General features: G+C 39.8%; 1 protein-coding gene across 1 annotated transcript in view; it reads right to left on the bottom strand.

The window, feature by feature from the left end:
- Positions 1-20,376, bottom strand: part of SUMF1 (sulfatase modifying factor 1) — a 100,102-nt gene extending 79,726 nt beyond the window's left edge. The window contains exons 1-3 of the mRNA XM_003785481.3: positions 20,070-20,376; positions 4,366-4,539; positions 693-767 (exon numbers count right to left, since the gene is read on the bottom strand). Of these exons, the coding sequence (XP_003785529.1) occupies positions 693-767; positions 4,366-4,539; positions 20,070-20,339 (519 nt within the window). The 5' untranslated portion in view covers positions 20,340-20,376. The remainder of the gene's footprint in view (positions 1-692; positions 768-4,365; positions 4,540-20,069) is intronic.
- Positions 20,377-23,507: the final 3,131 nt, after the last annotated feature.

Below are 23,507 nucleotides of genomic sequence, written 5' to 3'. Positions count from 1 at the left end.
GTATGTACAGACTAGTTTCCTGTCTCCATTTCTCATAAACATTCAGCGCAAAGGGCCTTTCATGAACACTAATCTGATTATGTGAATTCATGAAAAGTCAAGGAAGCTCTATCTCTCTGCTGAGACTTTAAGAACATGACTAATCTGATTATGTGAATTCATGAAAAGTCAAGGAAGCTCTATCTCCTGCTGAGACTTTAAGAACATGACTATGTTTAACAAAAATGTATTATATTCAGGTGACAGATACCCTAAATATCCTGACTTGTCACCATCCATTAGAGACATGTAAGAAAATATCTTATATGCCCCATCAATTTCCAAAAATCAAAAAAAAAGGCTGTTAGAATTAAAAAAAAAAATTCACATTTAATACTCCATTCTAGAAAGAGCTGTAAGTAAAAGAAACCCAGAAGAGCCTAGAGCCCAGCCAAACTCTACTTAGCAACACATTATGTTACGTAAGTATAAAAGACAGAAGCTCAAGGTAGCCCCAACAGTTCCTCAGACACCATCCTGGGCTCATGCCATTTTCCTTAAGATAAGGTGTCCTAGACCATGGGCCTCAGCAAACCTATGGCAGGATAATGGTTAGATGGTAAGGGGGAGATGAAGGTGGCACTTGTAGTTTGGATTCTTCACTCAAACGCTTTCTGTAGAGAAATGTGAGAGCCTGTTTCGACATTACTTACTGCCTGTTGGATATCAGTCTTCACTTGCTCACTCAACATGCCTTCAAAAACAAAGGAGTCACCAAACTTCTCAGCCTATAAGGAAAGCAGAAAATAAAAATCTAGAAAAGGTTATAGCAACGTGTTTCACATATGCCATTTTCTTTATACACTAATACAGTGATTCTTCTTGCACAAATGAACTTTAGTCTATCTTATGACTTCCCAGGGGACTCAGAAGTGACTTAAAGCCTCCTGTCTTCCTCTTAAAACAGGTTAATGTCACTTATGTCTAGAGACCATTTCATTTAAGACTCATTTAGCTCATAAGAATGCAGACTGAACAACGCTGGCTTTTGAGAACATGACTGTTCCTGAAGGAAGCATATTTCCCCAAGTATTATAAATGACGCTAGAAAATAAGAGTATTCTGTACGTGTGAGATTACATAATCAAGCTTTGTCCTTTGCCCTGGCCCTGCAAGCTAGCTAAAAGAATCAAATGGCACTGTCTGCTGATATTCTGACACATTCCAGCTCCACTAAGGTGTCAAATATGCTTACATAATAAATCTCAAGTAGCCAATTCAAGCACCAAATGGAAATCTGTACTTTAATAATTTTATTTAACATTAGTGTCTCAGGTCTTATCTCCCTGGTTCTAGTTGCATATGACAGTGTTCTGACTCTTGGTATTTCCCTTGGTATCCAAGACTCTACTTCTTCAATTTTCCTCCTGCATTTCTGACTGCTCTTACTAATCTGAAATATACGAGCTCTCCCTGCTCCTGCTCCCCAGACCTCTGTCCTTGGCAGTCTGCACCCCTGGCCTTCAGGATTTGTGCACTTGAGATTGTGCACTCTCCTTGTTAAAACTACAGGTTGCTTCTTCTCAAACCTAGAAATCCTGACTCTGGGGGTCTAAATGAGGTCAAGGAAGCCACTTGTGTAAATTGCTGGTGGTTCTAACATAGGGGCTTGGGAGATACACTTTGAGATACACTCATTACCTACTAGACAACCCCTTTCAATCTAATCACTTTAACTGAAGCCAGTGCTACAAATGACTCAAATCTCTACCTCCTGTCCTATTTTCACTAGATGAGATTAACTGAGTAATGGATCCCTATATTTCAGACCTTACAAGTGCCTCAAATTCCTTTTCCTTTCATCTTTTCTTCCTCCCTGAGCTTCTTCCTTCATTCCCTTGTGAAACCACCAGGCCTGAGTACTTAAGCCATTTATTCATTCAATAAACATGTAGCAAATGCCTACCATTTGGGGCTAAATGAAAGGATACAAGATCAGTATTAGGTAGGGATGGTCTCCATCCTTACTGTGCTTAAGTGTGGGGTACAGACAAAAATCAAGCCAAATAAAGAAAGGAAAAAAGTAAGTTCACCTCACTTTGAAAGGTAAAGAGTGTCGAGAAAAGCCTCCTTTTACTCTGAAGCCTCCTTCAGAACGTAGCATTTAAGCTGAGATGACTCAGGAATGGAATGAGAAGGAGCCAGCCATACAAAGAGGGCACAGGCAAGGGGGCTGCAAACTCTGAGCAGAGAGAAAATATGGGCCGAGCTCCCAAGGTGGAAAAGAATGCTAAGTTTTCAAGGAATAGAAACAACACAGCAGGGCTAGGACATGGTGTACCAGAGCAGTATGAGAGAAAATCAGATTGCAGAGATGGAAAAGATCTGTAAAGTGCATAAAAATATGAAGCATTTCTATCCAAAGCAGAGGTTCTGTTTCTTATTATTGTTGGCTTTTTAAATTTATTTTTTCTTATTTCAAAATACTAAGAGGGCACAAATGTTTTTCTTACCTGGATACATTTTATAAGGCTTAATTAAGTCAAGGCTTTAGAGTACTATCACCCAAATAGTGCTCACTGTAACCTGCAGATGGATTTTTACCCCTCTCCTCCCCCATCCCCTTGATTTTCTCTGACCTTTTTTTCAAGACAGTCTCACTCTGTTGCCCTGGGTAGATTGCTGAGGCATCATTATAGCTCACAGCAACCTCCAATTCTTGGGCTCAAGTGATCCTCCTGCCTCAGCCTCCCAAGTAGCCGAGTAGTAGTACAGGTGCCTGCTTCAAAACCCAGCTAATTTTTCTTTTCTTTTCTTTTCAGTAGAGAGGGGGGTCTCACTCTTGCTCAAGCTTGTTTTGAACTCCTGAACTCAAGCAATCCATCTGACTTGGCTTCGCACAGTGCTAGGATTATAGACATGAGCCACTGCACCCGGCTGGCAAGGCAGCAATTCTTAACACTTTTTGTGCCCTCCACCCCTTTGGCAGAATGATGAATCTTAAAGACCTCCTTCTCAGAATGAAACATTTAAATGCATAAAATAAAATCAGTAAGACTGCTAAGAAAATTACCAGTATATCAAAATATTAATAAAAAAATTGGTGCTATAGTGATATGCATGTTCTTTATTAATATATTAAATAAGAACTAATGGCAGTTCTTATAATTATCATATTTCAAAGTAAAGATGAATAAATACAAATACTATTTCAAGATATCTGTAACAACAGTGAGATAAAAAAACGTCTGTGATCTTCACAGGTTACAGAGCCACAGGTACAGCTACTACTGCTATGGTTTGTTACCTGTGTCTTAACTGAAGCAAAACCAAAATGCTGAATTTCAGTCAGAGGTTAGTAAAGATCCGTATGATTTTTCCCCATCTATATTCTTCGATGCCCTGATTTCTGCTTATTCTATCTAATAATCATGAAGAACCCTGATCCCTTAGAAATCTTCTAACTTAAGTAGACTGTTGAGAAACTCGATCTCAGAATACCCTTAGGAAACAAAAGGACAGGGACTTTGCTTACTACAAATGTGTACAGAAAAGATTTACAGCCACTTCGTATATTTTAGAAAATTCCAAAGAAATGTGACAATGTGAAACAAAATCTGAATGTTATTTTACGTTAAGCACACACCCTCAACTTTTTTTTTAATTACAAAAAATGTTTGGGGGTCTAAGAAAAGAACAGGGACTCCACAAACTGAAGACCAGGGTGAAGTCTTCTGGTGAAAGAAAATGGGAAGCGTACGAAACACGCAGACTTCACGCACTCACAGACATGTTCATACGTTACAAAGCCATCCCCTTCCTATTCCCATCTAGGACAACATCCACTTTTAGAATCTTATTTTGTGATTCAGTGACCACAGGATAATGCCTGTAACTGACACAGGACAGCTTGTGAGTTGTCAAGGTGCTGGAATAAAGCCACAAAAACAAAAAGCTGCACCTCTGTATTTATCACTTAAGAAATACGCAGTGCTTCTGGAAACACCAAACTGCAATTTATCGAGAAGGAAAAGTGGACTCAAAAAGTCCAACTGGACAGTGGCACTCCCCGGTGTATTCAAGCATTAACGTAATATGGCACGATGGTTAAGAACACAGATTCTGGGGTCAGGCTTGAATCCCAGCTCCACTACCACCGAACTATGTGACTCAGGGTAAACCACTTCTCCAATCCTCGGCTTGATACATGAAAAGTAGCCTGTTTCATGGGGTTTTTGTAAGGAATTAGACATCATCTAATTTCACACACATAAAGTGCCTCTCACAGGACAAAGTAAAAGTGGTCCGTCAATGTTAATTGTTCTTAATGCATTCTTAAAAGTCTGGAAAAGAACAAGTTCTCCCTCCTTTCCCCAATCCCATTACCTCTGTCAAATAGCCAGTTGAGTTCACAAACTTCTCAAACTCAGCGTTGCTGACTTCATAGGCATCCATGTAAAAGGCATCGACAGCCACTCTCCGCGCAGGGGCTTCCCCATCCTGCTTTATCTGAGGATCATCAGTGCCCATTGTGAACACTCCGGCAGGGATGAGGACCATCTGCAGGGAAAGGGAAAACACAGGAGTCAGGCATCACCGCCAAGGTGTGAGGTCTGAAGTTCCCAGAACAGAGTAAGCACCATTCCTGGGTAAACTCTCACCAAGGAAATCATCAGAGAATTAGTAAAATCACTCTATATCCCAAGGGAAGTGAATCATCAGTCACAAAACAAAAAGCAAAACCACTTTGTGTGTTGTGTGTTTTTTTGTTGTGGTTTTGTTTTTTTCTTTTTTGACACCAAGTCTCACTCTGCTGCCTTGCGTAGAGCTCCATGGCATCACTGTAACTGACAGCAACCTCAAACTCTGGCCTCAGTCTCCCGAGTAGCTGAGACTACAGGCACCAGACACAATGCCCAATTAGTTTTTCTATTTTTAGTAAAGACAGAGTCTCATGCTTTCTCAGGCTGGTCTAGAACTCCTCCACATAGCTCAGCCTCCCAGCAAAAGTAAAACTTCTTTAGGAAAGTAATCTCTTTATTCAAACCTCTATGTCAGTGTTTTTCAACCTTTTTATCTCACAGAACATTTGAGCCTATAGTTAAACTTCTATAGCACACTTAAATTCTATTGATTAAAAAAAAAAAAAAAAAAGAATATATGGTGGCGCCTGTGGCTCAAAGGAGTACAGCACCGACCCCATATACCAGTGGTGGCGAATTCAAACCTGGCCCTGGCCAAAAATTGCAAAAAAAAAGAGTTAAAAAAAAGAATATAATTTCTTTGATTTATTAACACAAACAAAATGCAGCATCACAGCCAAAGAAATAAAATAAAATAACTTATTATAATTTGTGATAAAAAGATAACAATTAAAATTCTTTTAAAAATTATTAATTCTTCTGCTTATTGTAATTTAGCATTTAATGAGATATCTGAGCTTGACTTTGTTTATAATATTTTTGGAAGGTCGAATTCTGAACAGGCATACTCTTAAATCTTCTAAGGATTCTAACTGTGATTAATTTTGCTTATACTATTAGTCATTGCAGAAATGCTCACTTCACCCAAATATGACATTGAGAATGGAAGAATTGTTTCTATTGCGTTTTTGGTAATATTTTGAAATTCAACTTTGAGAGATCAACAAAATGTTGTAGTATCTGTTATTGAATATTTTAATAGCAATCCACTGTCATTTCTTATTTGTTAACTCTTCCTCTTCTATAATATTTAAGTTTGCTGACACGTACTTAAAACAAAGGGATTTCTCCCCCAATCCAGAGACACTAGGTCAAGAGTAGGTGCAGGAAAATATTTTTCAAAATTTGGGTACAATAAATCTAAAGTTTGCAAAATGTGTTCAATAAGATTTTTATCAGTTTACACCTTTTCACTAGTTCAAACATTTCTCCTGTTTTCTCTTTTAATCTTTTCCTTCCAGAGCAGTGATTTTCTCTGAAAGCATGAATTTTATCTGTAGATGTGAGAATGTTTTCATGATTTCCCTGCATACTCTCATTAAGAATATTCATTTTTCCGGTTGGGCACAATATCTCACATCCGTAATCCTAGCACTCTGGGAGGCCAAGGTGGGTAGACTGCCTGAGCTCAGGAGTTTGAGACCAGCCTGAGAAAAAGCAAGACCCGTCTCTAAAAAAAAAAAAAAAAAAAAAAATAGCTGGTCCTTGTGGCCAGAGCAGGAGGATTGCTTGAGCCCAAGAGTTTGAGGTTGCTGTGAGCTATGATGCCATGGCACTCAAAAAGAAAATGTATTCAACACTGTGCAAGAAATACAATTTTATTACACCAACCTCGTCACAAAGTAAACCACCTAATTTAAAATGTTGCATTTTTTAAAAGATTGATACCTTTTTTTTTTTGAGACAGAGTCTCAAGCTGTTGCCCTAGGTAGAGTACCATGGCATCACAGCTCACAGTAACCTCAAACTCTTGGGCTTAAGTGATTCTCTTGCCTCAGCCTCCCAAGTAGCTGGGACTACAGGTGCCCACCACAATGCCCAGTTATTTTTTTGTTGCAGTTGTCATTGTTGTTTAGCTGGCATTGGCTGGGTTCGAAACTGCCAGCCTCAGCGCATGTAACCACTGTGCTATGGGGGACAAGCCTAAAAGGTTGATATTTTTTATAATTTATAAAATCTTGACAGAATTCTTCCTCGTGATAACCATCTCACTTTGGTATGCAGTAAGAGCTGCATATGAGAAGCATCCATTGAGGAGCATAATTCTGCTAATAATATTGATTGCAATGGCCTGCTTTTTATTAATAATTTTAGTAGTTTTTCATCTAGGACATTTTGTAAGTCAGGCACTAATGATTCTGATGATAGCACTTCTCTGTGTGGAAAATAGTGTATAACAATAATTTGGGGATTCTATTTTTGCATGAGTGTAACAAATCCTTTTGCACCTCTGGACACACATGGGGCTCCATCCATACACACACTTATATAGGAATCCCAAGACAAGTTAATAGAATTAAAGTAATTATCAATCAAGTCAAAAATATTTTGGCCCTCTGTCATTATTTGGAGTGGTTGACAAAATAAAAACTGTTCTATGATTTCGTTTTTATGGACAAATCTACTGAATGCTAAAAGTTGAGGTTTATCACTGATATCAGTAGATTGATCCAACTGAATTGCAAACATGTTTACTTCTTTGAAGTGAGATATTACTTGAAATTCAGTATTTTCAGATAAGTCCTTAACATGCCAAGAAATTGTATTATCCAAAAGCAGAATTTTAAAAATTTCCTTTTCGTACTCTTCTGCAAACATTTGTTTTTACAACTGCACAGCAGGCTGGTAAAATAAAAGATTCTCAGTTGTATGAGATTTCATTTCCCTAGCTACAATTTCTGCAACTGTGTAACTCGCTTCTGGTGCTTTATCTGATATCGTTGCATATTCGGTCCATATTTTTGCTTGTTTAGTATTATTGAGTGTAAGTCATTTGAAATATTCCACTAGCTTTTTGGACAAGTGGGAATCTCTGGATTGTAAATGCCTCTTTAATTTCTAAGAACCATAGTTTCATTCAAGAACATAATTTCATTTGCTATTTTGCCACAAATTACGCATGTGGGACACAGTGGATTTCCTTTACTACATACGAAAGTGAATGATAAAAAAATCATTATACTGACGACTAAGTGTTTTTAATTTAGCTGATGACATAGATGAAGCAGTATTCTATACATTAGCATTGTCTTCTAATTTTTGTTTATTTTAATTGAACTCTATGTAATAAAAATTAAAAATGCCAAATCAAAAATAATAAAAATAGGGCAGCGCCTGTGGCTCAGTGAGTAGGACACCTGCCCCATATACCGAGGGTGGCGGGTTCAAACCCTGCCCTGGTGAAATTGCAACAAAAAAAGTAGCTAAGTGTTGTGGTGGGCGCCTGTGGTCCTAGTTACTTGGGAGGCTTAGGCAAGAGAATCACCTAAGCCCAAGAGCAGGAGGTTGCTGTGAGCTGTGACACCACAGCACTCTACTGAGGGCGACAAAGTGAGACTGTCTCTAAAAAAGAAATAACAATGATAATAATAAATAAACAACTAATACTTTTTAAAAAAGAAATACAGATATTGATTAAATACACTTAGAAAATTTTCAGAACTGGGATTTGCAAAACAATTGTGTTCAACGACTTCATACTTTCAAGTCTAGACGGAAGTGTAGGACACGGTCAGCATAGCTACCACTCCTCACTATGTCAGGCACAACATTGCTGAGTCACGTGGCTTCATTCACTTCAGATTATCTCAACATATATCGGTGTTCATCGGCAAATCGTTGTCAAATTCCACAATCCATGGACAGGCTGCAAAACCTTATTTTTCAAGGCTTCCCCCTACTCACTTTAGTGGTGTTTATTAATTATAACAATAAAACACTTATAACAATGACATACTCATATAATCAATTTAAAGAGGTTTTAATTTTGGTATGTACGCTTACTGTGCTTTGAACTTGTTCTGAAAATAACTTAATTAGTGATCTTTAAACATTTTTTCAGCACACTGCTAAAATCACTGCTCTGTGCATGTGGTAGAATCAGGTTTGTAACAATAGGCACCAAGCTACTAGAGCTGGAATACAGAGGCAGAGACAATATCCCACTTTTTTCTTTTTATACACTTTCCTTTAATATATTTTTGTTTCTTTGGAATTACTTTTAAAAGCAAATGTAAAAATGCCATGTATAATACTGTTAAATACTTACTGGATGTATACTGACCACCAAGGACAGAAAAGACTTATTTCACTGAAATAGAAAAGTTCGAAGTTTACAAAGACAGCAGTTCCCAGTCTTTTTGGCATGAGGGACCTGTGTCATAGAAAACAATTTTTCCATAGATCGGGTTTGGTGGGGGATTTATTTTTTATTAAATCATAGCTGTGTACATTAATGCAATCATAGGGTACAATGTGCTAGTTTTATATACCATTTGAAATGATTTCATCAAACTGGTTAGCATAGCCTTCACGGCATTTTATTAGTCATTGTGTCAAGACATGTATATTAAATACCTAGTAAATTTCAAATGTACCCTTGTAAGATGCACTGTAGGTGTGGTTGGGGGATGGTTTTTATGTAAATCTGTAAGGAATTGATTTATTACGGCCTCTGTGCAGTCAGTCCTCTCTGCTAATGATAATCTGTGTTTGCAGCTGCCCACCAGCGCTAGCATCACCACCTCAGCCCCACCTCACATCATCAGGCATTAGATTCTCATAAGGAGCGAGCAACCCAGATCTCCCACGTGTGCAGTTTACGGTAGGGTTTGTACTCCTATGAGAATCTAATGCAGCCACTGCTCTGACCAGAGGGAGAGCTCAGGCAGTGATGCCAGCGACAGGTTGCACGGGCTGCTGCTCACCTCCTGCTGTGTTCCTAATAGGCCACAGACCAGCACCAGTCCATGGCCCAGGACTTGGGGGCCACAATACTAAGGGACTATGTATAATTCTTTATTAAAATCCTAATTGCAGTTACTTTGTTCCTTCCTGCCTTCCTACCTGAACTCTAAACTCCAAGAAGGCAGCAACTACGGCTGCCCTGTTCACAGACGTATTCCCAGCACTGAGCACAGGGTCTGAAGATTGCGCTGAAAATTTTCAGTTAAAAAATGCAGACCCACACTCGACATCGTGAGTCATTAGGGAAGTGCAAATCAAAACTACAATGAGATTCCGTTTCACAACCACTAGCATAGCTATCACAAAAAAAGACAGAAAATAACAAGTGTTGATAAGGATGCTGAGAATTTGGAACTCGCATACATTGCTGGTAGGAATGCAAAATAGTACAGCTGCTTTGGAAAACTGGCAGTTCCTCCAAAAGCTAAAAAACAATTATCATATGACTCTATAATGCCACTCCTGGGTGTACAGCCAAGAGAAAGGAAAACCTACATCCACATAAAACTTTATACAAAAATATTCATAGCAGTATTGTTTATAAGAGCTAAAAAGTGGAAACAATACAAATGTCCATCAACTAATGAACAGATAAAACGTGGTGTGTCCATAAGACAGAGTTAATATTCAGTCATAAAAAGAAATGAACTATTGTCTCATGCTACAACGTGGATTGAACTTTGAAAATATTACCCTCACAGCCTGAGCAAGAGCAAGACCCTGTCTCTAAAAATAGAGTTGTGGCGGGTGCCCTATAGTTCCCAAGAATTTGAGGTTGCTGTGAGCTATCATGCCACAGCACTCTACTGAAGGTGACAAAGTGAAACTCTACCTCAAAATAAAAAAAAAAAAAAAATCACACTCAGTGAAGGAAAGGGCACTCACAAAGGGCACATGCTATATTAATCCATTCATATGAAATCTCTATAACAGGCAAATCCAAACAGACAGAAAGTAGGTGAGCGTCTTCCAGAGACTACAGGAAGGCAGGAATGGGGAATGCTTGCTGACAGGCATGGAGTTTCTGCTTGGGATGATAAAATGTTCAGGAATTAGATAGTGATGACGGTCAAGACACCTCATGACTAAACTAAAAACCACAAGATTTGCACACTTTAAAAAAAAGAGCGAATTGTATAGTGTATGAATTAAATCTTAATTTAAAAATATCAAAGGCCCTCAACTATACCATCTGTCAGAAATATACTCTGCAGACACAATGTCTCATTTTCAAATCATTTGAGTGAAAAGTCAATTTATAGGCTTCTAAGCAGCTTAGGAACTGTCATATCTCTGATCTATAAAAAAGGGTTCAATACCATAGAAATAAAAAAGGTCATATGTGAACAATTATATACCTACATATTGGATAACGTAGAGGAAATGGATAAATTCCTAGCAACATATGACCTGCTAAGGCTGAATCAAGAAGAAACATAAAATCTGCAAAGATCAATAATAAGTAAGGAGATTGAATCAGTAACAATAATAATAATAAACTTCCATCAAAAAACACCAGCAGGCTTCTTGGCAGAATTCTACCACATATTTAAAGAAGAATTACCATGCCTTCTAAAACCTTTCCCAACAATTGAAGAAGAGGGAACACTTCCAAACTCATTTTACAGGACCAGCATTAACCTGATACCAGAGCCAATAAAGGACAATATTAGAAAAGAAGCTAATATCCCTGATAAACACATACACAAATATTCTCACCAAAATACTGGCAAACCAAATTCCACAGCATATTAAAAGGATTGTATACCATAAGCAAGCATAGTTTGCCCCTAGCATCAAAGGATGGTTCAACATACACAAATCTATAAATGTGATATACCATATTAACAGAATGAAGGACAAAACCATATGATCAGCTTAACAGATGCAGAAAAAAATGGATAAAATTCAGAATCTTTTCATGATAAAAAAAGACTTAAACTAAGGCCTAAAACTGTAAAAATACTAGAAGAAAACATAAAAGAAAAGTTTCATGATCCTGGCAAAAATTTCTTGGATATGAACCTAAAAGCACAAGCAAGAAAATCAAAAGTAAACAAATGTCATTGCATCAAACTAAAAATCTCCTGCACAACAAAGGAAACAATTAATAGTGTGAAAAGACAACCAATGGAAGGGGTAAAAATCTTTGCAAACCACATGTCTTATAAGGGGTTCATATTCAAAATATATTAATATAAGGAACTCAACTCAATAGCAAGAAAGAAAGAACCTGATTTAAAAAAACAGGCAAATGACCTGGATATTGCTCAAAAGAAGACATACAAATGTCCAACAGATACACAAAAATATGCTCATCACCACCAATCATCAGGCAAACGCAAATTAAAGCCACAAGGAGATATCATCTCTTAATCTGTTAGACAGATATTGTTGCTTCAATCCTGTGCATGTATGTCCCAATAAAAGTGGTGCTTTCACCTCTAATACATGAATAAACATTTTTATCTGTCCAGTGTATTACTGCTATTCCAAGAAATCCTCTTTGATTACTTCTGTCCCCACTCCCAACATTATACAGGTCACTTAGTCTAACTGGTTCTCCTAAATACTACAGCTCTTTAATCTCTCCCTCTTTTCTCTTCCCAAATAACCTCATAATTGGTCTCCAGCCTCATTCTTTCATATCCCTCCTCGCTTCTAAGCCATCTATTTTCCATTCAATCATTCATTCAACAAATATTTAGACCCCTACTAATCTTTCTGGAAAAAAAGTCAGTCTCCTGTATCCAATGCAATTTATCACAGCTCTTTTTGTAATGGAAAATGGTTGAAAACAACCTAATAGTAAACTAATTAAGTAAACTGTTGGCCATAGAAAAAAAGAGAAAATTAAGCAGCCACAAGAAAAGGAAAAGAAAACAAAAGCAGAAGGGAAAATAAGAGGAAACTTTTAATGTATTGATATAGAAAGATCTTGCCAAGACAAAGAACTATGTGAACACAGCAAGGTGCACGGTAGTGAACTGGGACTATAGACACTCACCACGACACCCGGTTAGCTTTTCTATTTTTAGTAGATACGGGGTCTCACTCTTGCTCAGGCTGGTCTTGAACTCCTAAGCTCAAGCAATCTCCGCCTTGGCCTCCCAGAGGCCAGTGAAGTGAAGCACGGTGTGCTGTCATTTGTGTAGAAGGAGGCTGACAGATACAGATTAACATACACCTATCTATCTCTCTATATACATATAATTTTTTTTTTGAGACAGTCTAAAGCTGCCCCAGCAGGGTATCGTGGTGTCATAGTTCACAGCAACTTCCAACCCCTGGGCTCAAGTGATCCTCTTGCCTCAGTTTTTCCATTTTTAGTAGAGATGGGGTCTTGCTCTTACTCAGGCTGGTCTCAAACCTGTAAGCTCAAGCAATTCACTCTCCTCGGTCTCCCAGAGTGCCACATATTTTTATATTACTTAAATTTTCAGGCTCGGCGCCTGTGGCTCAAGTGGCTAAGGCACCAGCCACATACACCTAAGGTGGAGGGTTCAAATCCAGCCCGGGCCCGCCAACCAACAACGATGGCTGCAACCAGAAAAAAAAAAAAATAGCCAGGCATTGTGGCGGGCGCCTGTGGTCCCAGCTACTTGGGAGGTGGAGGCAGGAGACTCGCTTGAGCCCAGGAGTTGGAGGTTGCTGTGAGCTATGCCACGGCACTCTACCCAGGAGGACAGCTTGAGGCTCTGTCTCAAAAAAAAAATTTTTTTCAGAACATAACTCTGGGAAAATATAAAAGAAATGCATGCAGTGGAAGATTATCGGGTAAATGGAAATTTTTTCACTATATATTGTTCAAGGTTATTTAATTTTTGAACCATGTAAACATGTCATTTACTTAAAAAAATGAAAATGTCAATTAGCTCATACCACTTAACTAATTAAATTCTTAAGGAATCCCCATCCTCTTTCAGAGTAACATAATCTAAACTTCACAGCCTAACCATTCATGTTCTATCTAACCCTTTACTTCCTTCTGAAATTCCATGAGTCATTTCATCTCCATGCAGATGTGACTGATCAAGGATCACTTCCTCTAGGCCTTTCCTACCTGCACATCCTAGTCCAAGGTGGCTCGCGTGCCCCTTATTTGGGCTATCTCTGATGAATACCTCTATCTGTCCTAACAACCAACACTCACATACACATAAGCACACACAATATCTTAATTGAGAGTTTTATTGTCCCTAGATTCTGGGCTCTTCAGGGACCAGAAATACAATTTTCTTTCTTTCTTTTTTTTTTTAAAGACAGAGTTTTACTCTGTCACCCTGGGAAGAGTGTCCTGGTGTCATCATAGCTCACAGCAACCTCAGTCTCTTGGGCTCAAGCAATCCTCTTGCCTCAGTCTTCAGAGCAGCTGGGACTATAGACACCGGCCACAACACCCAGCTAGTTTTTCTATTTTTAGTAGAGACAAGGTCTTGCTCTTGCTCAAGCTGGTCTCAAACTCCTGAGCTCAAGCAATCCACTCACCTGGGCGTCCCAGAGTGCTAGGTTTATAGGCATGAGCCCTCTTGCCTGGGCAAATTTTTCCATTTCTGTAGCTCCCTTCAGTACCTAACATGGTGTGTGATCCACAGAAGACACTCAAAAAATCTTTACTGACTGGATGAGTGAGATCACGACTATAGTAAGGAATTTATCATTTGTATTATTCATAACTAGAATTCTAAAAATTCTATTTAATTTATAACATGTAGTCTCAGACATAGATTAACATGTCATCATCATCATGAAACCTGTTTAATAGACTCAGCTCAAGACTCAACAAGGTTATGCATCATTCCTACTATAACCTAAGTGTCTGGGACACAAGATTCCCCAGGCCTAAGAAGAGAAATCAGAATTTTAAGCAGCTCTACAAAGAAGTAGAAAACCTAAAGATTTGAGATAAAAGCTTTAGTGTAGTCTTAAAATGATTATTGGATCATTAGATTCCCCTAATAAAAGGTTTCATAAAAGACTTAATGGGGGAAAAAAAGCTTTCCTGCAGCAGAAAAGTAAGTCCTGTTATGAGAACAATTGGCTCATCCCTTAGCTCAGCACAAGGCCCATAAGAAGCTGTGTCAATTTTACCTAATGAATTTTTGTTCACCCTCTTCTTCCTCAAGGTGATTATCAACAGTAATGCAATCATGACTTCCATGGTGGACTCTTGCCTAGTTTCTTTTCTTCTTTCATTAACCATCAGAGATAGCCAGTGCTGAGTAAGCCAAATTTCTGTAGCTCCCTCCAAATGAAATTCTGGAGGCTACAGATAAAAATAGCCTACATGGCACTCAGTGGATCACAATTTCTCATTTACACTAATAAAGTTTTCTGTCCTACAAATGTCAAATGTCATTCTAGTGAAATCCAGAGCATCAAGTGTCTGACTGTAGGAGCTCAAGCCAAAAAGAAAAAGGAACCATTTTAATCAAGTCTTTTTTTTTTTTTTTTGAGACGGAGACTCAAGCTGTCCCCCTGGGTAGAGTGCCATGGCATCACAGCTCACAGCAACCTCCAACTCCTGGGTTCAAGCGAGTCTCCTGCCTCAGCCTCCCAAGTAGCTGGGACCACAGGCGCCCGCCACAACGCCTGGCTATTTTTGGTTGCAGCCGTCATTGTTGTTTGGCGGGCCCGGGCTGGATTCGAACCCGCCACCTTGGGTGTACGTGGCTGGGCCACAGGCACCAAGCCAATCAAGTCTTCCTTGAAGGTCCATATTCAAATAATCTATTCCACCCAGAATCCAAAGGTTAGATAAAATCCCCTATGCTACACCACAGCTCTGCCACTGCCATTCAAGCGGGAAGCATAAGTGAAGTCAAGAATGGTTCTATTATTCAGTAGACTGATAATATTTGGGTTCCACATTTAGGACAAGTGCAGAGGGCGTCTACTACTTTGGTTCACCCAGTATCCATTCTCCCTACTTCTTTTAATAGTGCCTGAGGTTCCTTCCAAAAACCACTTCTTAAACTCTCTAAACAGCCTAGGTAGAGTTGGATGATTCTACTCCACCTCCTGTGACTTAGGCCTGGTCAATCATGGCATCCTCTTGACCACAGGGACGTAATGAGGGATGGGCCCATGATCCAACTCAAACTCATCTTAGAACTTTGGCTGGAGTTACCAGGAAAGGGCACTTATTTTCTTCCAGTTTTTTTTTTTTTTTTTAATCAGTGGGAGAAGAGTCATTACCTGAGAATAAAGTCAACTTAGAAGAAGAACCAAGAGCCAGCCAAAGAGACCCGAGATGTGGCCTGAGGCCCTAGATCCAGCCATGTCTGGGGTCATATTGACTTTTGAACTTCCCAGCTGTGAGAGCTATAAATGTACTCTTTTTTCTACTTAAGTCAGTTTTGTTTTGTTTTGTTTTTGGTTTACTTTCTATTGTAAGATTTTTGTTTTATACATAAAAATGAAATAAGCTCACACACAACTCTTCTGTGTAGTTCTTCTCTTCTTTCCTGTCCTCAAACCTAACATTAAAAACTAAAGGTCATGAGAAAGCTGAGTGAACAATAAGAGAAGCATGTTGTCTAGATCTGTCCACAAACTACTACCTTACCTATCAATACAGGGCTTCTCTGTCCGTACCATTCTCTCACTCTACTGCCTCCACAGACACTAATCACAGATGAAATAGCACTGAAAGTTTCTTCCAGCCTTGAGACTTATGATTCCGATAAGCTTCACCTACAAAGTGGGAGATAATCTCTCACAAGATTTTGGAGAGGAAGAATACAGTAAAAGAATGTTTTACAAAAGTTTCTTTCCAAAGTATCTGACATAGAGATTAAGACAGGTCTAAAAATACTTCTAATGTAGGATAAGATCTCAGACAACTTAGCTGTGGACAGCGGCTCATGCCTGTAATCAAAGCATCTTAGCTGAGACGGGAGAAGTGTTTGAGGCTAGTAGCTCAACAACAACCTAAGCAACACAGGGAGACCCTATCTCTACCAAAAAATTTAAAAATTAAAAAGTTAGCCATGAATGGTGGCACACACCTATAGTCCAAGCAACTCAAGAGATTGAGAGGGGACGATGACTTGAGCCCAGGATGGGCAACAAATGGAATCCCTGTCTTTAAAAAAACAAACAAACAAAAAAAAAAACCCATCAACTATACAAACACAAATAACACTATGTTAAAGCATAAAAGATTAAAGAGACTATGGTGAGGTACAGTGGTACATGCCTATAATCCCAGCTGCTCAGGAGCTGAAGGAGGGAAGATTAGTTGAACCTAGGAATTTGAGACCAGCCTGGGCAACAAAATGAGACCATCTGAAGAAAGAGAAAACAAGTTGCCACCAGACAAGAAAAAATTCTACAGCAACTTAGGGGATAGAAAAACTACTTCCTTACGGAAAAAAGGTTTCATGAAAGAGATGACATTTAATTGTGCCTGATGTCCAGGGAAGCATTACCCAATCAGAAATATCATCAGACAGAAATCAAAAAGAACTTTACCTAGACCTACAGACTTGCCACATGCAATTTTAGCATCCTAAATGCTTTTTCAAACAACTCTTCTAAAGGTACATGGAGATTAAAACATTTTGCTTCCTTGTTACAAAATAATAAGCTGTATAGAAAACTGTTAGAATAATTTTCTCAATGACAATTATATTTTTTTAACCAGAGGGAATTTAAGCCAAATTTTAAAATATCTATTTTTTTTTCCCATACCATTCTTTCTTTTTTAAAAAGACAAGGTCCCACTTTGTCACCTGTCTCCAAGGTGGAGAACAGCAGCACGCTCACAGCTCACTGCCACCTCAAACTCCTAGGCTCAAGTGATCCTTCCACCTTAGTCTTCTGAGTAGCTGGAACTACAGAAGCACACCACCATGCCCCACTAAATATTTTTATTTTTATTTGCTGTAGAGATGGGGTCTGCCCAGGGTAGTCTCAAACTCACAAAGTGCTAGCATTACAGGTGTAAGCCACGGTGCCTGACCATCGATTCTTATTGCCATAACTTTTGGGGGAAGCCTTAAATTACTTGACGGGAAAGCCCTATTTACTTCTTTGTGTCCCTCTCCTTGTCAAGTGCTCATTAAATGAATTGAAGTATTTTTTAAAGCCTCATACCTAAAATGTTACATTAGGTATGTAACATTACATTACATTACTGTGACAGTGAACCTGTCACTCCCAGAAAACCTTAAATTACTTGCACTTCCCAGAACACACTGTGCACTTCCACAATGTGCCACGTGCTGATACTACTTTCCTTCTTGGAATGTCCCCTCACCTGCCCTTCTATCCTTAGATCCTAAAGATGTCTTCTCCAAGACCTCGCTCAGATGGGACCTTTTCTTTTAGGCACTACCTGACTTTTCCAGGAAGAATGGATGTACTCTATATATACTCCTTCTATAATATTTTCACCACAGAAAAATGATTCGTATGACGTGTGTGTGTGTGTGTGTGTGTGTGTGTGTGTGTGTGAGAGAGAGAGAGAGACCTACCAGAGTATAAATGCTAGCAGGGTAGTGAATAGGTCTTTTTCTTTTCTGTATATCCAGCATGTAGGACAGAGTTTATGTATAATAAACTTTTGTTGAATTAAACCAAATAAATGGAAAACAAAAAGAAAAAAGACAGAACTATCACTATGACCATTTACCTCTCCTGCAACATTGAACTTCCTGAATTTATAGAGTAAATGGCTAAGTTCCTCTGCACATGAATGAAAACACCAGAAACAAAGGAAAACATAGAGATTAAGAATTGCTTCCTATGAAGTCCTTTGTCTTAATGACAAAGTTACTTCAAGTTCAATTATTAAGTTAAGAGTCCTTAAGACTTGTAGGTGTTTTCTCACCAATCACTAATTTCTTAATAGACTGGGATGCCCTTAAGCATTATGGAAAGTGAATATAAGAATTGGTCACAGATGATCCCTCCTGCATTCACAAAACTACTTTATAGTGAAAATATATTGTAGCAAATGTAATTCAAAAGATGCTGCCATCTGTACACATTCTAGAATGTACAGGAAGATGGAGCATTTAAAATGAGTTATGTTCAATACAAGCCAGAAGGTTCTAGGCCAGTGGTTCTCAACCTTCCCAATGCTGTGGCCCATTTAAACAGTTCCTGTGGGTTACTACCCACAGGTTGAGAACCCCTATTCTAGGCAAAATTTTGAGACTTACCAATGTGTATATGTAAATGAGACAGCTGCCCTGTTAGTTACAAAGTAGATATAGAGAGACAGGGCCTTCTTTTTTTTTTTTTTTTTTTTTTAAGACAGAGCCTCAAGCTGAGCCCCTGGGTAGAATGCCATGGCTTCACTGCTCACAGCAACCTCCAACTCCTGGGCTCAAGCGAGTCTCCTGCCTCAGCCTCCCAAGTAGCTGGGACCACAGGCGCCCGCAACAACGCCCGGCTATTTTTTGGTTGCAGCCATTATTGTTGTTTGGCGGGCCGGGCTGGATTCAAACCCACCACCTTAGGTGTATGTGGCTGGCCCCTTAGCCGCTTGAGCCACAGGCACCAAGCCAGGGCTTTCTTTTTATGAAACTGATTATCAATTATGATGCAAGTTAGAGAGGAATTAAAATCAAGAATGGGCAATATACACTAAAACACTAATCAGGTCTCCTCACCACACAAAAGATAAAGGTCAAAATTATACAAGATGAAAAAACAGTGAGAAGCCCAGCTACCAACCTCCAGTACTCTATACAAAGATACTAAATCATGGTCCTGATTCTACCTCCCTCATAATAGACAGGCATCTTTCATAATTGTTAGGTAAGAGTAAGCACATACCACTATGATAGCATATGGAAATACTGAAGGGGATGAGGCCAGGTTAAGACCTGATCTGTGGATTGGTTACCTCTCATCTAAGTCTAAACATTGGTCAGAACTAATCCAGAGAAAAGCAAAGTGGGATGGGGAAAAAAAGGATTAGAGTGTGCTAGACATACAAGAAGGAGCTCTAGTTTAGGAGTTGGAAGACCTGGCTTCAAGTCCCAAAAGTTGTCTCCACAACCACACCAATATGCAAAGTACCTGGCAGATGGAAGGATATAACAGTTGTCATTACTGTTATTACTTATACTAGTACCTAACACATCCAGGCACTATGCAAAGACATATGTAATAAAGCAACTACAGTTTGTTTACTCCTTCCTATATACTAAATTGCTAAGAAGAACAGGATGAGTAATATTAATACAAGTTCACTCCGCCCTAAGAAGCAGAGTCCACTGGACTACAGAAAAGGACACAAACATGTTGGAGACAATGAGACCGTGGGTCCTGATTTCCTCAGCTAATAAGTGAGAAGTTGAAGATTTAAACTGGAATCTGACTTGAAATTCTGACATCTTCATCAAGAGGAAAGGGTAGAGAGAAAAAGAAAAAAGTAAAGGGTAAGAAATAAAAAAAGGAACTTCAATCCTCACACCAAACTACCTAATGCTCTCTTATGCAAAGCTCCAAGATGCAGCCTGCCTTCCGGTGATGGACGGAGGAGGAACTCCCCAAACTGGATCAGCAGGTGCGCGATTTGGGGTGTGGTTATAACCTTTACTTGCCTTCCTGCCGACCCCTTGCCTTGCCCATTCCAACCCTGCCCAGCAACCCCCACCCGCCTCAGAAGAATCCAAGGAGCACCTTGGTGGGTGCGAGCGGCCGCTCCACCGGGATTGGGCCCGGGGCGTTCGCCTCCCTGGAGTATCGGTGCGCGGCCGCCGAACTGCCATGTGCCCCGGGCCGCTGGGGCGTGCCGCAGCCGCAAGAGCCCGCAAGGGACGCGGCGCCTGCACCGGTCCCGGCCTCCTGGCTCCTCGCTGCCCCGCACAGCAGCAAGACTAGCAGCAGCAAGAGGACATACTTGAACGCAGTGCATCGTCCACTAGCCGGCACTAACGCGGGCGCAGCCATGTTGTCCCGCGGGCCATGTGACTCGATGGGTCACGTGTCCCCTTCCTCCTTAAAGGAGCCGAATCTTGGGCTGACTTCTAAAGTAATCAGGAGAGTTACAGTCTCTCCACCTTTCTCCAGGTACCTCCGCTTTGGAGAGCTCTTGCTTGGCTCGGCTGAAGTTCAGACGCCCCAAAACACAGGCAAACTCTACATGACAGAGAGGGCCATTCACAGTCTGTGCACTCCTTACTTGGTCGAAAAGTGACAATCAAATTTATTGGGCATTTGCCAAGTGACAGAACACTACACTGAGTACTTCATTTTTTAAAATCTCATTTAATCCTCACAAGGACTCTGTAATAGTGGGTTCACAGAGCAATTAGTGGCTTGCCTAAGGTCACATAGGAAATAAGTGTCAAATCGGCATTTAAACTCAGAGATTCTAACTTCAAACCCTGAGTTTTAACCATTATTCTGTGTTATGGGCAACTAAGTATGTTTCCCCTAACAGTAAATAAAGACGAAGGTAAATATATTGAAGGACACTTCACCAGAGGGTACAGTTAAGGAAATCCAGACTGAGTTATGTACAAACACACTAATATTTTGTGTGTTTCTCAAGTATTGTGCGGCAGGACCCAGTGGCTCATGCCTGTAATCCTAGCACTCTGGGAGACGGAGGCAGGTGGATTGTCTGAGCTCAGGAGTTGAAGATCAGCCTGAGCCAAGAGCAAGACCGGGTCTCTAAAACTAGCCCGCCTTGTGGCAAGTGCCTGTAGTCCCAGCTACTTGGGAGGCTTGAGGTGAGAGGATCATTCAAGCCCAAGAGTTTGAGGTTGTTGTGAGCTATGACACCCTGGTACTCTACAAAAGGCAACAAAGTGAGACTCTGTTTCAAAAACAAAAAAGTGTCCACCACCAGCACCATCTGCATAATCTGGAAACTTGTTAGAAATGCAATGCAGTACTGAAATTTCTGGGAAAAAGACACAGCAATTCATGTTTTAAGAAGTTCCCAGATGATTCGGGCTCTGCGCCTGTGGCTCAGCAGCTAGGGTGCCAGCACATACACCAGAGCTGACGGGTTTGAACCCAGCCTGGGCCTGCCGAACAACAATGACAACTATACCCCAAAAATAGCAGAGAATTGTAGCGGTCACCTATAGTCCCAACTACTTGGGAGGCTGAGGCAAGAGAATGGCTTAAGCCCAAGAGTTTGAGGTTGCTGTGAGCTGTGATGTCACAGGACTCTATCCAAGGTGACAACTTGAGACTTTATCTCAAAAAAAACCAAAGTTCCCAGTTGATTCTAATGCACACTAAAGTTTAAGAATCACATGACTCTTCAGTTTTGTGAAAAACAAAATGCAAAACAAGAGAAATTAACAAATTAAAAATGACATAGCTGGGCGGCACCTATGGCTCAGTGAGTGGGGTTCTGGCCCCGTGTACCAAGGGGTGGTGGGTTCAAACCTGGCCCCAGCCAAATTGCAACAAAAAATAGCTGGGCGTTGTGGGTGCCTGTGGTCCCAGCTACTTGGGAGGCTGAGGCAAGAGAATCGCCTAAGCCCATGGGAGGCACTTGTGGCTCAAAGGAGTAGGGCGCCAGCCCCATATTCCAGAGGTGGCGGGTTCAAACCCAGCCCTGGCCAAAAAAACTGCAAAACAAAGAATCGCCTAAGCCCAAGAGCTGGAGGTTGCTGTGCGCTGTGATGCCACAGCACTCTACCAAGGGCAACAAAATGAGACTCTGTCTCTAAAAAAAAAAAAAAAAGACATAGCTAACCAGCTGCAACATATGAATGTTATCTAAATACTTATTCAAACCTACTAATTTCAAAATTTAGACACAATTAAGAAAATCTGACCACTTAACCAAGGAATGATATTTGATAAAATTATGGAATTATTGTAAATTTTGTTTTTAGTTTTTAGAAGTGATAGTGGTATTTGTTGCCAGGTTTTTTGAAAAGAATCTCTTTCTTCAGGTGTATATATATTGAAATATATATGGATAAAAAGATATTCTGTCAAAGGTTTGCCTCTTATACAATGGCTGATGGGGATAGCTAAAGATGAAGGATGATCTTGGCTACAATGGTATTATCGTATCGGATTGGTAGGTATCTGAGTGTTTATTGTACTGTTCTCTCTACTTTAGTATGTGTTTGAATCTGTTTAATATAATGACAAGTCCTTCCCTCCTTGATGATTTTTTTTTTTTTTTTGGCAGTTTTTGGCCGGGGCTGGGTGTGAACCCACCACCTCCCACATATAAGGCCGGGGCCCTACTCCTTTGAGCCACAGGCGCTGCCCTCTTTGTTGGATGTTTTACAGTTTGTCAAGAGTTTTCATGCATTTTCTCATTTGAAATTACAACTGGTGGCAAGAAACCTATACTCATTTCAAAACTGATGAGGCTAATTGATCAATGCCTTAACTAACAGTTTATGTATTAAGTGCACATTCCAGGGTCCAGATCAAAGACGATCTTTGTTCATCTTTTCAGAAGGTCAGTTTCTACACTTCCTGTGCTGGCTGCCCTTCAGAAACCTGAACTCCTTTGATTCATAGTCCTGCTATACCGTTAGGCTGTAAGCTCCATGAAGGTAAGGATCTTGCCTATTCGTTTGCCACAGTATTAGCAAAGTCAGGCAAAGGCCTGGCATGTGATAAGCACTCAGTGTAAACATTTATGTATAAATGAATGAACAAATGAATGATCATTAGCTTTTTCTCTTAAAAGAAGCAAATGATTAAGAAAATAATATGGATTTTGGAGTCAGAAAGAGCTTGGTTAAAGCTGGCCACTTACAAAAGTTATGAGCAAGGCAAATTACTTCACCTCTGTGAGTCTCTTTTTCTTCATGTGTGAAATGGAGATAACAATGCTTCCTTCCTAGAGATTTTATGAGGATTGAATGAGACAAAATATGTAAAAGGCTTAGCCTGGAGCCTACATATTTAACATATCTCAAAAAAAGTATGCCACTATTAGTAATCATTATCAAAGATAGAACTTTGTTGGTTCTCCAAGAAAAGAACCAACCCATTATATAATTTCTTCTTGGTCAATAATCAATGAGCAAGTGGAAAATATTGATGAGAAATCCCAGGTGACAAAGCCTATGCTAAAAAGTAAGAGTTAAAAATCCAGGCCTTTACGAGGTGGATCACGCCTGTAAT

The sequence above is a fragment of the Otolemur garnettii genome, unplaced genomic scaffold (assembly GCF_000181295.1).
Source record: "Otolemur garnettii isolate 467f Iridium unplaced genomic scaffold, OtoGar3 scaffold00015, whole genome shotgun sequence".
In the NCBI taxonomy this organism is placed as follows: Eukaryota; Metazoa; Chordata; class Mammalia; order Primates; family Galagidae; genus Otolemur; species Otolemur garnettii.
This window is presented reverse-complemented; position numbering and strand designations above follow the sequence as displayed.